The sequence below is a fragment of the Pseudophryne corroboree genome, chromosome 1, assembly GCF_028390025.1.
Source record: "Pseudophryne corroboree isolate aPseCor3 chromosome 1, aPseCor3.hap2, whole genome shotgun sequence".
NCBI lineage: Eukaryota > Metazoa > Chordata > Amphibia > Anura > Myobatrachidae > Pseudophryne > Pseudophryne corroboree.
The window spans coordinates 301,387,026-301,399,137 of record NC_086444.1 but is presented as its reverse complement, the minus strand read 5'-3'; the positions used below and the strand labels follow the sequence as shown (position 1 = coordinate 301,399,137).

The following is a 12,112-nucleotide window of genomic DNA, read 5'->3' as shown; positions in this document are numbered from 1 at the left end:
CATCAAGGATGCTTACCTCCATGTCCAAATTTGCCCTTCTCACAAAGGGTACCTCAGGTTCGTGGTACAAAACTGTCACTATCAGTTTCAGACGCTGCCGTTTGGATTGTCCACGGCACCCCGGGTCTTTACCAAGGTAATGGCCGAAATGATGATTCTTCTTCAAAGAAAAGGCGTCTTAATTATCCCTTACTTGGACGATCTCCTGATAAGGGCAAGGTCCAGAGAACAGTTGGAGGTCTGAGTAGCACTATCTCAAGTAGTTCTACGACAGCACGGGTGGATTCTAAATATTCCAAAATCGCAGCTGTCTCCGACGACACGTCTGCTGTCCCTAGGGATGATTCTGGACACAGTCCAGAAAAAGGTGTTTCTCCCGGAGGAGAAAGCCAGGGAGTTATCCGAGCTAGTCAGGAACCTCCAAAAACTAGGAAAAGTGTCAGTGCATCATTACACAAGGGTCCTGGGAAAAATGGTGGCTTCTTACGAAGCGATTCCATTCGGCAGATTTCACGCAAGAACTTTTCAGTGGGATCTGCTGGACAAATGGTCCGGATCGCATCTTCAGATGCATCAGCGGATAACCCTGTCTCCAAGGACAAGGGTGTCTCTTCTGTGGTGGCTGCAGAGTGCTCATCTACTAAAGGGCCACAGTTATGCATTCAGGACTGGGTCCTGGTGACCACGGATTCCAGCTTGAAAGGCTGGGGAGCAGTCACACAGGGAAAAAATTTCCAGGGAGTGTGATCAAGTCTGGGGACTTCTCTCCGCATAAATATACTGGAGCTAAGAGCAATTTACAATGCTCTAAGCTTAGCAAGACCTCTGCTTCAAGGTCAGCCGGTATTGATCCAGTGGGACAACATCACGGCAGTCGCCCACGTAAACAGACAGGGTGGCACAAGAAGCAGGAGGACAATGGCAGAAACTGTAAGGATTCTTCGCTGGGCGGAAAATCATGTGATAGCACTGTCAGCAGTTTTCATTCCGGGAGTGGACAACTGGGAAGCAGACTTCCTCAGCACGACCTCCACCCGGGAGAGTGGGGACTTCATCGAGAAGTTTTTTCCACATGATTGTGCACCGTTGGGAAAGACCAAAGGTGGACATGATGGCGTCCCGCCTGAACAAAAAACTGGACAGGTATTGCGCCAGGTCAAGAGACCCTCAGGCAATAGCTGTGGACGTTCTGGTAACACCAGGGGTGTACCAGTCGGTGTATGTGTTCCCTCCTCTGCTTCTCATACCAAAGGTACTGAGAATTATAAGACGTAGAGGAGTAAGAACTATACTCGTGGCTCCGGATGGGCCAAGAAGGACTTGGTACCCGGAACTTCAAGAGATGCTCACAGAGGACTCAGGGCCTCTGCCGATAAGAAGGGACTTGTTTCAGCAAGTACCATGTCTGTTCCAAGACTTACCGCGGCTGCGTTTGACGGCATGGCGGTTGAACGCCGGATCCTAAGGGAAAAAGGCATTCCGGAAGAGGTCATTCCTACCCTGGTCAAAGCCAGGAAGGAGGTGACCGCACAACATTATCACCACATGTGGCGAAAATATGTTGCGTGGTGTGAGGCCAGGAAGGCCCCACGAAGAAATTTCAACTCGGTCGATTCCTGCATTTCCTGCAAACAGGAGTGTCTATGGGCCTCAAATTGGGGTCCATTAAGGTTCAAATTTCGGCCCTGTCGATTTTCTTCCAGAAAGAATTGGCTTCAGTTCCTGAAGTCCAGAAATTTGACAAGGGAGTACTGCATATACAACCCCCTTTTGTGCCTCCAGTGGCACTGTGGGATCTCAACGTAGTCCTGGGATTCCTCAAATCACGTTGGTTTAAACCACTCAAATCTGTGGATTTGAAATATCTCACATGGAAAGTGACCATGATGTTGGCCCTGGCCTCGGCCAGGCGAGTGTCAGAATTGGCGGCTTTGTCTCACAAAAGCCCATATCTGATTGTCCATTCGGACAGGACAGAGCTGCGGACTCGTCCCCAGTTTCTCCCTAAGTTGGTGTCAGCGTTTCATCTGAACCAGCTTATTGTGGTACCTGCGGCTACTAGAGACTTGGAGGACTCCAAGTTGCTAGATGTTGTCAGGGCCCTGAAAATATAGATTTCCAGGACGGCTGGAGTCAGGAAAACTGACTTGCTGTTATCCTGTTATGCACCCAAAAAACTGGGTGCTCTTGCTTCTAAGCAGACGATTGCTAGTTGAATGTGTAGTACAATTCAGCTTGCACATTCTGTGGCAGGACTGCCACAGCCAAAATATATAAATGCCCATTCCACAAGGAAGGTGGGCTCATCTTGGGCGACTGCCCGAGGGGTCTCGGCTTTACAACTTTGCCGAGCTGCTACTTGGTCAGGGGCACACCCTGGCTGAGGAGGACCTGGAGTTCTCTCACTCGGTGCTGCAGAGTCATCCACACTCTCCCGCCCGTTTGGGAGCTTTGGTATAATCCCCATGGTCCTGACGGAGTCCCCAGCATCCACTTAGGACGTCAGAGAAAATAAGATTTTACTTACCGATAAATCTATTTCTCGTAGTCCGTAGTGGATGCTGGGCGCCCATCCCAAGTGCGGATTGTCTGCAATACTTGTACATAGTTGTTGTTACAAAAAAATCGGGTTGTTATTGTTGTGAGCCGTCTGTTCAGAGGCTCCTACGTTTGTCATACTGTTAACTGGGTTCAGATCACAAGTTATACGGTGTGATTGGTGTGGCTGGTATGAGTCTTACCCGGGATTCAATATCCTTCCTTATTGTGTACGCTCGTCCGGGCACAGTATCCTAACTGAGGCTTGGAGGAGGGTCATAGGGGGAGGAGCCAGTACACACCACCTGATCCTAAAGCTTTAGTTTTGTGCCCTGTCTCCTGCGGAGCCGCTAATCCCCATGGTCCTGACGGAGTCCCCAGCATCCACTACGGACTACGAGAAATAGATTTATCGGTAAGTAAAATCTTATTTTTTTCTCTTACGTCCTAGAGGATGCTGGGATCTACATTAGTACCATGGGGTATAGACGAGTCCTTTGGGAGCCATGGGCACTTTAAGAGTTTAATAGTGTGGGCTGGCTCCTCCCTCTATGCCCCTCCTACCACACCCAGTTTAGAAAATGTGCCCGGTTGCCCAAATTATGCTAGTCAACACGGATACCGACTCTGATGCGGGAGACGGTGATGGTGGGGATATGCGGGGGGGTGAGGCATCCCTTGCAAAAGGGGTGCAGCTCATGATTGAGGTAATTAGGGATGTGTTACACATTACTGACAAAGTACCTGAGCAGGTAGAGGAGGCTTACTTTACAGAAAATAAGAAAGCATCCCTGACCTTTCCTGCGTCTAAGGAATTAAACGCATTATTTGAAAAATCCTGGGAAAACCCAGAGAAAAATTCCAGATCCCAAAGAGGGTTCTTGTGGCTTTTCCCTTTCCTGAGAAGGATAGGAAAAAGTGGGAAAACCCCCCTATAGTAGACGCTTCTGTATCTAGACTGTCTAAAAAGGTGGTTTTACCGGCCCCTGGGTCTACCGCGTTGAAAGAACCGGCAGACCGCAAGATTGAGACTATGCTCAAATCCATATACACTGCTTCGGGTGTGGCGTTAAGGCCCACTATTGCCTGTGCATGGTTTTCATAGTAAAGTGGTCAGGCACATTACTAGAGGAATTAGATTCTATGGATAGAAGTGACATTGAAATGTTTTTACGTCACATACAGGATTCTGCAGGTTTCATGGTGGAGGCCATAAAGGACCTGGGTCATCTGGATGCAAGGACGTCTTCCGTGGCTGTCTCTGCACGCAGGGGACTCTGGCTGCGCCAATGATCTGCAGATGCGGAATCCTAACCTACCCTTCACAGGTCAGGCTGTATTTGGGGAAGCTTTGGATGCGTGGACAGTCAACCTTTCTTCCCTCAGCCACTCAGACACTGAAGACATTTTTTTCTGCATCTACTATGCAGTCCTTTCGGACCGCAAAGGTTAAGAAGTCCAAAGCCCCTACCACTTTCCTCAAAGGTGGTCTGGGAAAATCCAGAAAACCTGCAGCTGCAGGTTCCCAGGAACAGAAGTCTGGCTCTGTTTACTCAAAATCCTCAGCATGATGATGGACCTCCCAGCCTGGAGAGCGGGCAGGTGGGAGCGAGACTCAGACTTTTCAGTCACGTCTGGGCATCATCTGGCCTGGATCCCTGGGTACAGGATATTGTGTCCCAGGGGTACAGACTGGAATTTCAAAGCAAGGGTTACTATTCAAACCTATTTGTGGTACCGAAACTGGATGGTTCGGTCAGACCAATTTTTAACCTGAAGTCGTTAAACCCTTATTTGAGGGAATTCAAGTTCAAAATGGAGTCTCTGAGAGCAGTGATCTCAGGCCTGGAGGAGGGGGAATTCCTGGTATCCCTGGATAACAAGGATGCGTACCTTCACATTCCAATCTGGCCGCATCACCAGGCTTATCGCACTGCTGGACTGTCATTATCCGTTCCAGGCACTGCTATTCGGCTTTTGTGATGGCAGAGATGATGGTACTGCTCCGCAGACAGGGAGTGAACATAATTCCTTATCTGGATGATCTGCTGATAAAGGTGTCGTCCAGGGAGAGTTTGTTTGAGTCCATTGCTCTTACGACTCGATTGCTCAGGGATCATGGATGGATCCTGAATCTTCCAAAGTCGCATTTGGAGCCGACAAGGAAATTGTCTTTCCTGGGGATGATCCTCGACACGGAAGTGCAGAGGGTGTTTCTACCGGTGGAAAAGGCGTTGATGATAAAGACAATGGTCCGGGATGTCTTGAAGCCTGCCCGGGTATCGGTTCATCAGTGCATTCACCTTCTGGGAAAGATGGTTGCCTCCTACGAGGCTCTACAGTACGGAAGATTTCATGCACGGTCCTTCCAACTGGATCTCCTGGACCAGTGGTCGGGATCTCACCTGCACCAGAGAATATGGCTATCGCCGAAAGCCAGGATTTCGCTCCTATGGTGGCTACAGATGCCTCACCTTCTCGAGGGCCGCAGGTTCGGGATTCAGAACTGGATCCTTCTAACCACGGATGCAATCTCAGAGGTTGGGGCGCTATCACCCACGGGGAAACCTTCCAAGGAAGGTGGTCAAGTCTGGAATCCATCCTTCCAATAAACATTCTGGAACTAAGAGCCGTGTACAACGGTCTTCTACAGGCGGCACATCTTCTGAAAGATCAGGCCATTCAGGTTTAGTCGGACAATGTAACGACGGTGGCATACATAAACCGACAGGGCGGAACGAAGAGCAGGGCTGCCATGTCGGAGGTAACAAAGATCCTCCTTAGGGGCAGAAAAGCACGCAGTGGCGCTGTCAGCAATCTTCATTCTGGGAGTGGACAACTGGGAGGCGGACTTCCTCAGCAGACACGATCTCTATCCGGGAGAGTGGAGCCTCCATCCGGAGGTGTTCACGGATGTAACAGATCTTTGGGGTGTACCTCAAATAGACATGATGGCCTCCTTCCAAGAAGCTTTGGAGGTACTGTTCCAGGTCGCGGGATCCACACGCAGTGGCGGTGGACGCACTGGTGACTCCGTGGTTCTTCCAGTCGGTGTATGTGTTCCCGCCAGTTCAGCTCATCCCAAGAATTCTAAAGTTCATAAAGAAAGCAAGAGTTCAGGCGATCCTCATTGCTCCGGACTGGCCAAGAAGAGCTTGGTACGCGGATCTTCTGGAGTTATTGCTGGAAGACCCAAGGCCTCTTCCTCTTCGAGAGGACCTTCTGCAATAAGGACCGTTTGCTTATCAAGACTTACCGCGGCTACGTTTGACGGCATGAAGGTTGAATGCCAGATCTTAGCTCGGAAGGGCATTCCGAACAAGGTTATTCCTACCCTGATACAGGCTAGGAAGGGAGTAACGTCTAAGCATTACAATCGCATTTGGAAAAAGTATGTGTCTTGGTGTGAATCCAAGCAGTTTTCTACAGTGAAGTTTCAACTTGGACGGTTTCTACTCTTTCTGCAAGCAGGTGTGGATGTGGGCCTGCGTTTGGGATCCATAAAGGTCCAAGTTTCGGCCCTATCCATTTTTTTCCTGAAACAATTGGCTTCCCTACCTGAGGTTCAGACTTTCTTGAAAGGGGTGTTGCACATCCAGCCTCCCTTTGTGCCTCCTACGGCACCTTGGGATCTTAACGTGGTGTTGCAGTTCCTGCAATCGGATTGGTTCGAGCCCTCTACAGGAGGTTGAGGTCAAGTTCTTACTTGGAAGGCGGTCACACTGTTGGCATTAGCTTTGGCTAGGCGTGTGTCTGCACTGGGGGCATTGTACTGCAAGAGCCCCTACTTGATTTTCCATGACGATAGAGCTGAGCTCAGGACGCGTCAGCAGTTTCTTCCAAAGGTTGTGTTGGCTTTTCATATCAACCAACCTATTGTGGTGCCAGTCGCTACTGACTCCTCAATTACCTCAAAGTCCTTGGATGTTATGAGGGCTTTGAGGATTTATGTGAAGAGGACTAAACGTCACAGAAAGGCGGACTCTCTGTTTATGATCCCAACAAGATTGGGTGTCCTGCTTCTAAGCAGACGATTTCTCGCTGGATCAGGTTCACTATCCAGCATGCTTATTCTACAGCAGGCTTTCCGTGTCCAAAATCTGTTAAGGCCCACTTTACTCGTAAGGTGGGTTCTTCCTGGTCGGCTGCCCGGGGTGTCTCGGCTTTACAGCTTTGCCGAGCGGCTACTTGGTCTGGGTCGAACGCGTTTGCTAAGTTCTACAAGTTCAATACTTTGGTCTCTGAGGACCTAAAGTTTGGTCAATCAGTTCTGCAGGAGCCTCCGCGCTCTCCGTCTCGTACTGGGAGCTTTGGTACATCCTCATGGTACTAATGTGGACCCCAGCATCCTCTAGGACATAAGAGAAAATAGTATTTAAATTACCTACCGGTAAATCCTTTTCTCGTAGTCTGTAGAGGATGCTGGGCGCCCGCCCAGCGCTTCGTTTTCCTGCAGTTGTTACTTGGTTCAGTACTGCCTTGTTTCTTGGTTAAGTACTGTTATTCAGCTGTTGCTGAGGTTGTTCCGGCTGGTTGGCCTGGTTTGCCTTGTTATGTGTGAGCTGGTGTGAATCTCACCACTATCTTTGTATTTCCTTCTCTCGAAGTATGTCCGTCTCCTCGGGCACAGTTTCTAGGGGTTCACTACGATATGCCGGCGGTCGGGCTCCCGGCGACCAGCATACCGGCGCCGGGAGCCCGACCGCCGGCTTACCGACAGTGTGGCGAGCGCAAATGAGCCCCTTGCGGGCTCGCTGCGCTCGCCACGCTACGGGCACGGTGGCGCGCTACGCGCGCCACACTATTTTATTCTCCCTCCAGGGGGTCGTGGACCCCCACGAGGGAGAATAAGTATCGGTATGCCGGCTGTCAGGATCCCGGCGCCGGTATACTGTGCGCCGGGATCCCGTCAGTCGGCATACTGAAGACCACCCGTTTCTAGACTGGGTCTGGTAGCAGGGACATAGAGGGAGGAGCCAGCCCACACTATTAAACTCTTAAAGTGCCCATGGCTCCCAAGGGACCCGTCTATACCCCATAGTACTAATGGGGACCCCAGCATCCTCTACGGACTACGAGAAAAGAATTTACCGGTAGGTAATTAAAATCCTATTTTTATTGCCTACCCACCATTTCTTCATATGTGTGGTGGTGCTGTGTTAGGTCTTCAAATGTGCCAAATCAGCCCTTACACAGTGGACATGTATGGACATATGGACATATGTGATGATTCATTGCACTTGGTGACATACTGTACACAGTGCATCCACATGTGACCAATAACTTAAGTGCACACATGCAAAGATCTTGGGAATGAATATTTGGGCCATTAGTATGTAGTGAGTGTAGGATCTCCTTACCTATGGCCAGATTTTCCTGTCCTGCACCCAAACTGGGGTTCAGTTAAGCATATACTGCAGCTGTGGCTGGCTTGAGAAGAAAAAGCAGCTAACGGAGAGAACAACAAGTGGAGGGAGCCAGATAGAGGTTTCAGCACCCACAAATCCTGCACCTTAACCCCCCTCCCTGCAGCCTAACCCTCCCCCCTTAGTGCCCAAACCTAACCTCTCCAGGTAGTGCCTAAATCTAACTCTCCAGCTGGCCCTATCCCACCCGCTATACTTACAGTCAGGATTCCAGCTGTCAGGACCGGCGTGGGTCTCCTGACCCTGTCGGGATTCCGGCGACGGCATTTTGATGGGTGGCGGGATTCTGACATCTGGAATCTGCCAGGATCCCAACAGCTGGTATGTTAACCGCATCCCTGGTTAACTAGTGTATAGTAGCGTCATTTAATTTGCTCCTTTTCTTGGAGGAATGAGACACATTGCAATCGTAATTTTACAAGCTCTATATAAAGCTGTTATAATATACGTTTGATTTAGCGTTCCTGGTTGCCAGCAATAGATCATTTACAGGTCTGGTCTTGAGTGCAGCTACATAAACATTCTTCAGGGACGTCTTAAGAGAGAAGGGGGCTTGTTTACAGTACAGCCAAGAGGTGTCAGGTCTCCATTGATGTAAGGGACAAGAGTTTGCTTGGAGAATGCATTAATTGCCCCTGGTGGAACCCCTCAGAGACACTATGGCCCTAAAGGTGTGAGCTGGCCTTCCTGCAGCAGGTTGTAAAATCTAGCCAAGGATGATTATAAAATCATGCCCAGAGCTTTAAAGCAAGCCATAAAAGATGAAAGTATCAGGCTCTGCTAGAATGGTCACCTCTTCTGTACCTCTTCAAGCTCTTTTATGCCCTCCCTCCACCATTGTACTGTTGTTGCGAGAGTTAATAAAAGCCGAAGCAAGCGGGTGGAGCGATGTTGTGGTGAGCCACCAAATTTGAAAACCTGCAGATGCGGCAGGTCCACTGTCTGTGCTGAGATACGATGCACAGTCCCAGCAATGACACAGATGTGTCCCGAGCGGGACACATCTCAATCATGCTGCTCTTGTAATGCCATCTGCCCAGCCTGCCCCAGACTATGCCCAGGACAAGCCCTGTTCCGTTAGGGCAGGTGAAGTGCTTATCTCCCTATTGTTAAAACACTTAATATCCCATTGTAAACATGCAGAAACATTTAACTTTTTCAGCACTGTTTCTACATTTAGATTTTCTAGGTTGATGCATCTGTGGAGTTATTTAAAAAAAAAAAGCACCAAATATGGGTTATTGTGCTTGGTTTCTATATTTTGATTTATGCTGAATCACTGTGCAATACTAATTATTATCATTGGAAGTACTGTGCTGTGTCATTGTTGGCATTGTAATTGCCAAACTTGCTTTTTTGTGTTCCAGTCTGTTCTGCCTGTATTTAGATGTTTGAGCACACTGGAAAGGAATGTGGAAAAATGCCACCTTAACATAAACTTTAATACATGCCACGTAGTGTTTCAGCTTCTTTGCAAACATGGTAAGTAAATAATTAAATGATTTTCATATTTGCTAAATAAAAACTTCCACACCACATTGGGAAGTTCCTGCTTGGTTTAGTATTTTTGTTGGTCGGTATCTCTGGCCTGGGCTGAGCAGTCAAGTGTGTCCCCTGGCTGTGGCATTACTATCCTGCAAGTGGGGCCTGGTGTTGATTCTTAAAATACAGGGGGGGGGGGGGGCCTACACAAATGTTTCCCTGTATTTTTAGAACCAAGGCCGGCTCCAAGAGAGCGATGCTTGTTCATTAAATATGGGGGATACCTACACATTTTCCCCACATTTTTTGAACCAGGGCCCGCTCAAAGAGCCCTGGGCTGGTTATGCTTGTGTTGGGGGGGGGGGGGGGGGGAAACCACACTTATTTTTATTCTGATTTGAACACTTTCTTTACATTTACACACAGAGAAGCACTGCACAGATGACTGATCTGTGCAGGCTTCTCAAAAACACGTAGCTCACAGGCGAACTATACAATTCATACACAAACACGACACTCACACACACTCAAACTATTAAACACAACTAAACACGATTGCATTGTCGAAGTAAAAAATATTACATAGAGAGAACATACAGACTCCACACATTATGAGTCGCTATGCTTGCGGAGATGCACAGCGTGCACAGCAATATATGGTAGCATATGCATTTACACAGACATGCCACAAAGATATATTCAACACATATTTCATACAGCACGTAAATTGAACATATCAAGCACCAGACATCATAAGGTTTTAAATTATATAATGGAGTAACGTCATGTATGTGTATGATTGGAACGGAGCAAGATGGACATGTCGTGCTTGGTATCACAGTAACCAGATTAATGTGTGGATTCATTTGATGCCTGTGATTAGGTTGTAGCACATTGCCATGAGTAGATATGATTAAATGTATGAAAGCTAAAGTCACTCTTATTAGAATAATGAACTTCCTGGAAGACAGCATGCTTGCAGCTTGGTACCAGTGGCTATCTCCTGTAATTACACCATCAAGACTGGACGTTGCTTGCATATGAACTGACCAATGACTCATCATGAATGAGAAAGTTCCTTCCCCTAGACCAATAACAAGAGATCTGTGCACGCCCCCAACAGACTTAGTGTATAGCTGATCCCACACACAGAGCCGGCTGCTCTGTTTGTCCCAGGTGCTGATCGAGATGGGTTACTGTGCTGCTGTGAGCGTGCAGGGAGAGCTAAAGATGGAGGAGGGGGAGCGTAGTGAGCATTGAGGGAGATGGTGATGTATTGCTGGCCGTGTCTGTAATGAATTAGTTTGTAATAACTGCTTACTGTGTAAATTGTAACCATGTAAATATATATACTGTACATGTGATATATTGTATACATATCCTTTTAATAACAAATATATACATCAATGAGCTTTGGAACTCAGATAATGTGTGGGTGTATTGTTTTCTCTTATGGGATGTAGTGTTTTGCGACGTACAGCGCACATTCATAGCACATGGTAATAAGAGCACCTGGCGTCCGCAGTATATATTAGAGCTGGCATTTGAAATATTTATCAGAAAGTAATCTGACTTCAACAGCATACACCATCGGAAAACATGATTCCGTCAAGAGGATGCGGTCAGGATGCTCAAAATACCAGCGCTGGAATCCCGACACGCAGGCAATATCCCGGCGCCGGAACGCCAACATCACTTGGAACACCGACTCCGGAATCCCCACTGCCAACATCCTGAACGGAAGTACAGTATGCTGGGGTCTCCTAGATTTTAGAGCGGGGGGAGGTTAGGTTTAGGCTGTGGGGGGGAGGGCTAGGGTTAGGCTGCGGCAAAGGGGGGTTAGGGTTAGATACCCCCAGGGGGAGGGTTAGGGTTAGGCTGTGGTAAAGGGGGGGTTAGGGGAAAGGGTAAGCATACTTACCCATACCCTGTCGGGGATCTGAGCATCGGGAAACCGGTGTCGGTCTTATGACCGCTGGCTTCCCATCCACCAGTATTTCGTATGACACCCCTGTCAAATACAGTTCTTAGTAAATTTGAGTGTTTGACCAGGAAAAACTTATTCCAGCGATGCAAATCGTATTTAAACTCGGACTAAGGCCCTCATTCCGAGTCGTTCGCTCGGTATATTTCATCGCATCGCAGTGAAATTCCGCTTAGTACGCATGCGCAATATTCGCACTGCGACTGCGCCAAGTAATTTAACAATGAAGATAGTATTTTTACTCACGGCTTTTTCTTCGCTCCGGCGATCGTAATCTGATTGACAGGAAATGGGTGTTACTGGGCGGAAACACGGCGTTTCAGGGGCGTGTGGTTAAAAACGCAACCGTTTCCGGAAAAACGCAGGAGTGGCCGGAGAAACGGAGGAGTGTCTGGGCGAACGCTGGGTGTGTTTATGACGTCAAACCAGGAACGACAAGCACTGAACTGATCGCAGATGCCGAGTAAGTCTGAAGCTACTCTGAAACTGCTAAGTAGTTTGTAATCGCAATATTGCGAATACATCGTTCGCAATTTTAAGAAGCTAAGATTCACTCCCAGTAGGCGGCGGCTTAGCGTGTGTAACTCTGCTAAAATCGCCTTGCGAGCGATCAACTCGGAATGAGGGCCTAAACACGATTCTTAGTAAATTTACCCCCTGGAGTCTGGCTGCTATATCCTGT

General features: G+C 48.4%; 1 protein-coding gene across 2 annotated transcripts in view; it reads left to right on the top strand.

Annotated features, from left to right (window-relative positions):
- Nucleotides 1-12,112, top strand: part of RAD9B (RAD9 checkpoint clamp component B) — a 285,854-nt gene that overhangs the window by 105,438 nt on the left and 168,304 nt on the right. For both annotated transcript variants that reach the window (XM_063964402.1, XM_063964401.1), the window contains one exon: nt 9,332-9,446. In XM_063964402.1, coding sequence (XP_063820472.1) covers nt 9,332-9,446 — 115 coding nt within the window. The remainder of the gene's footprint in view (nt 1-9,331; nt 9,447-12,112) is intronic.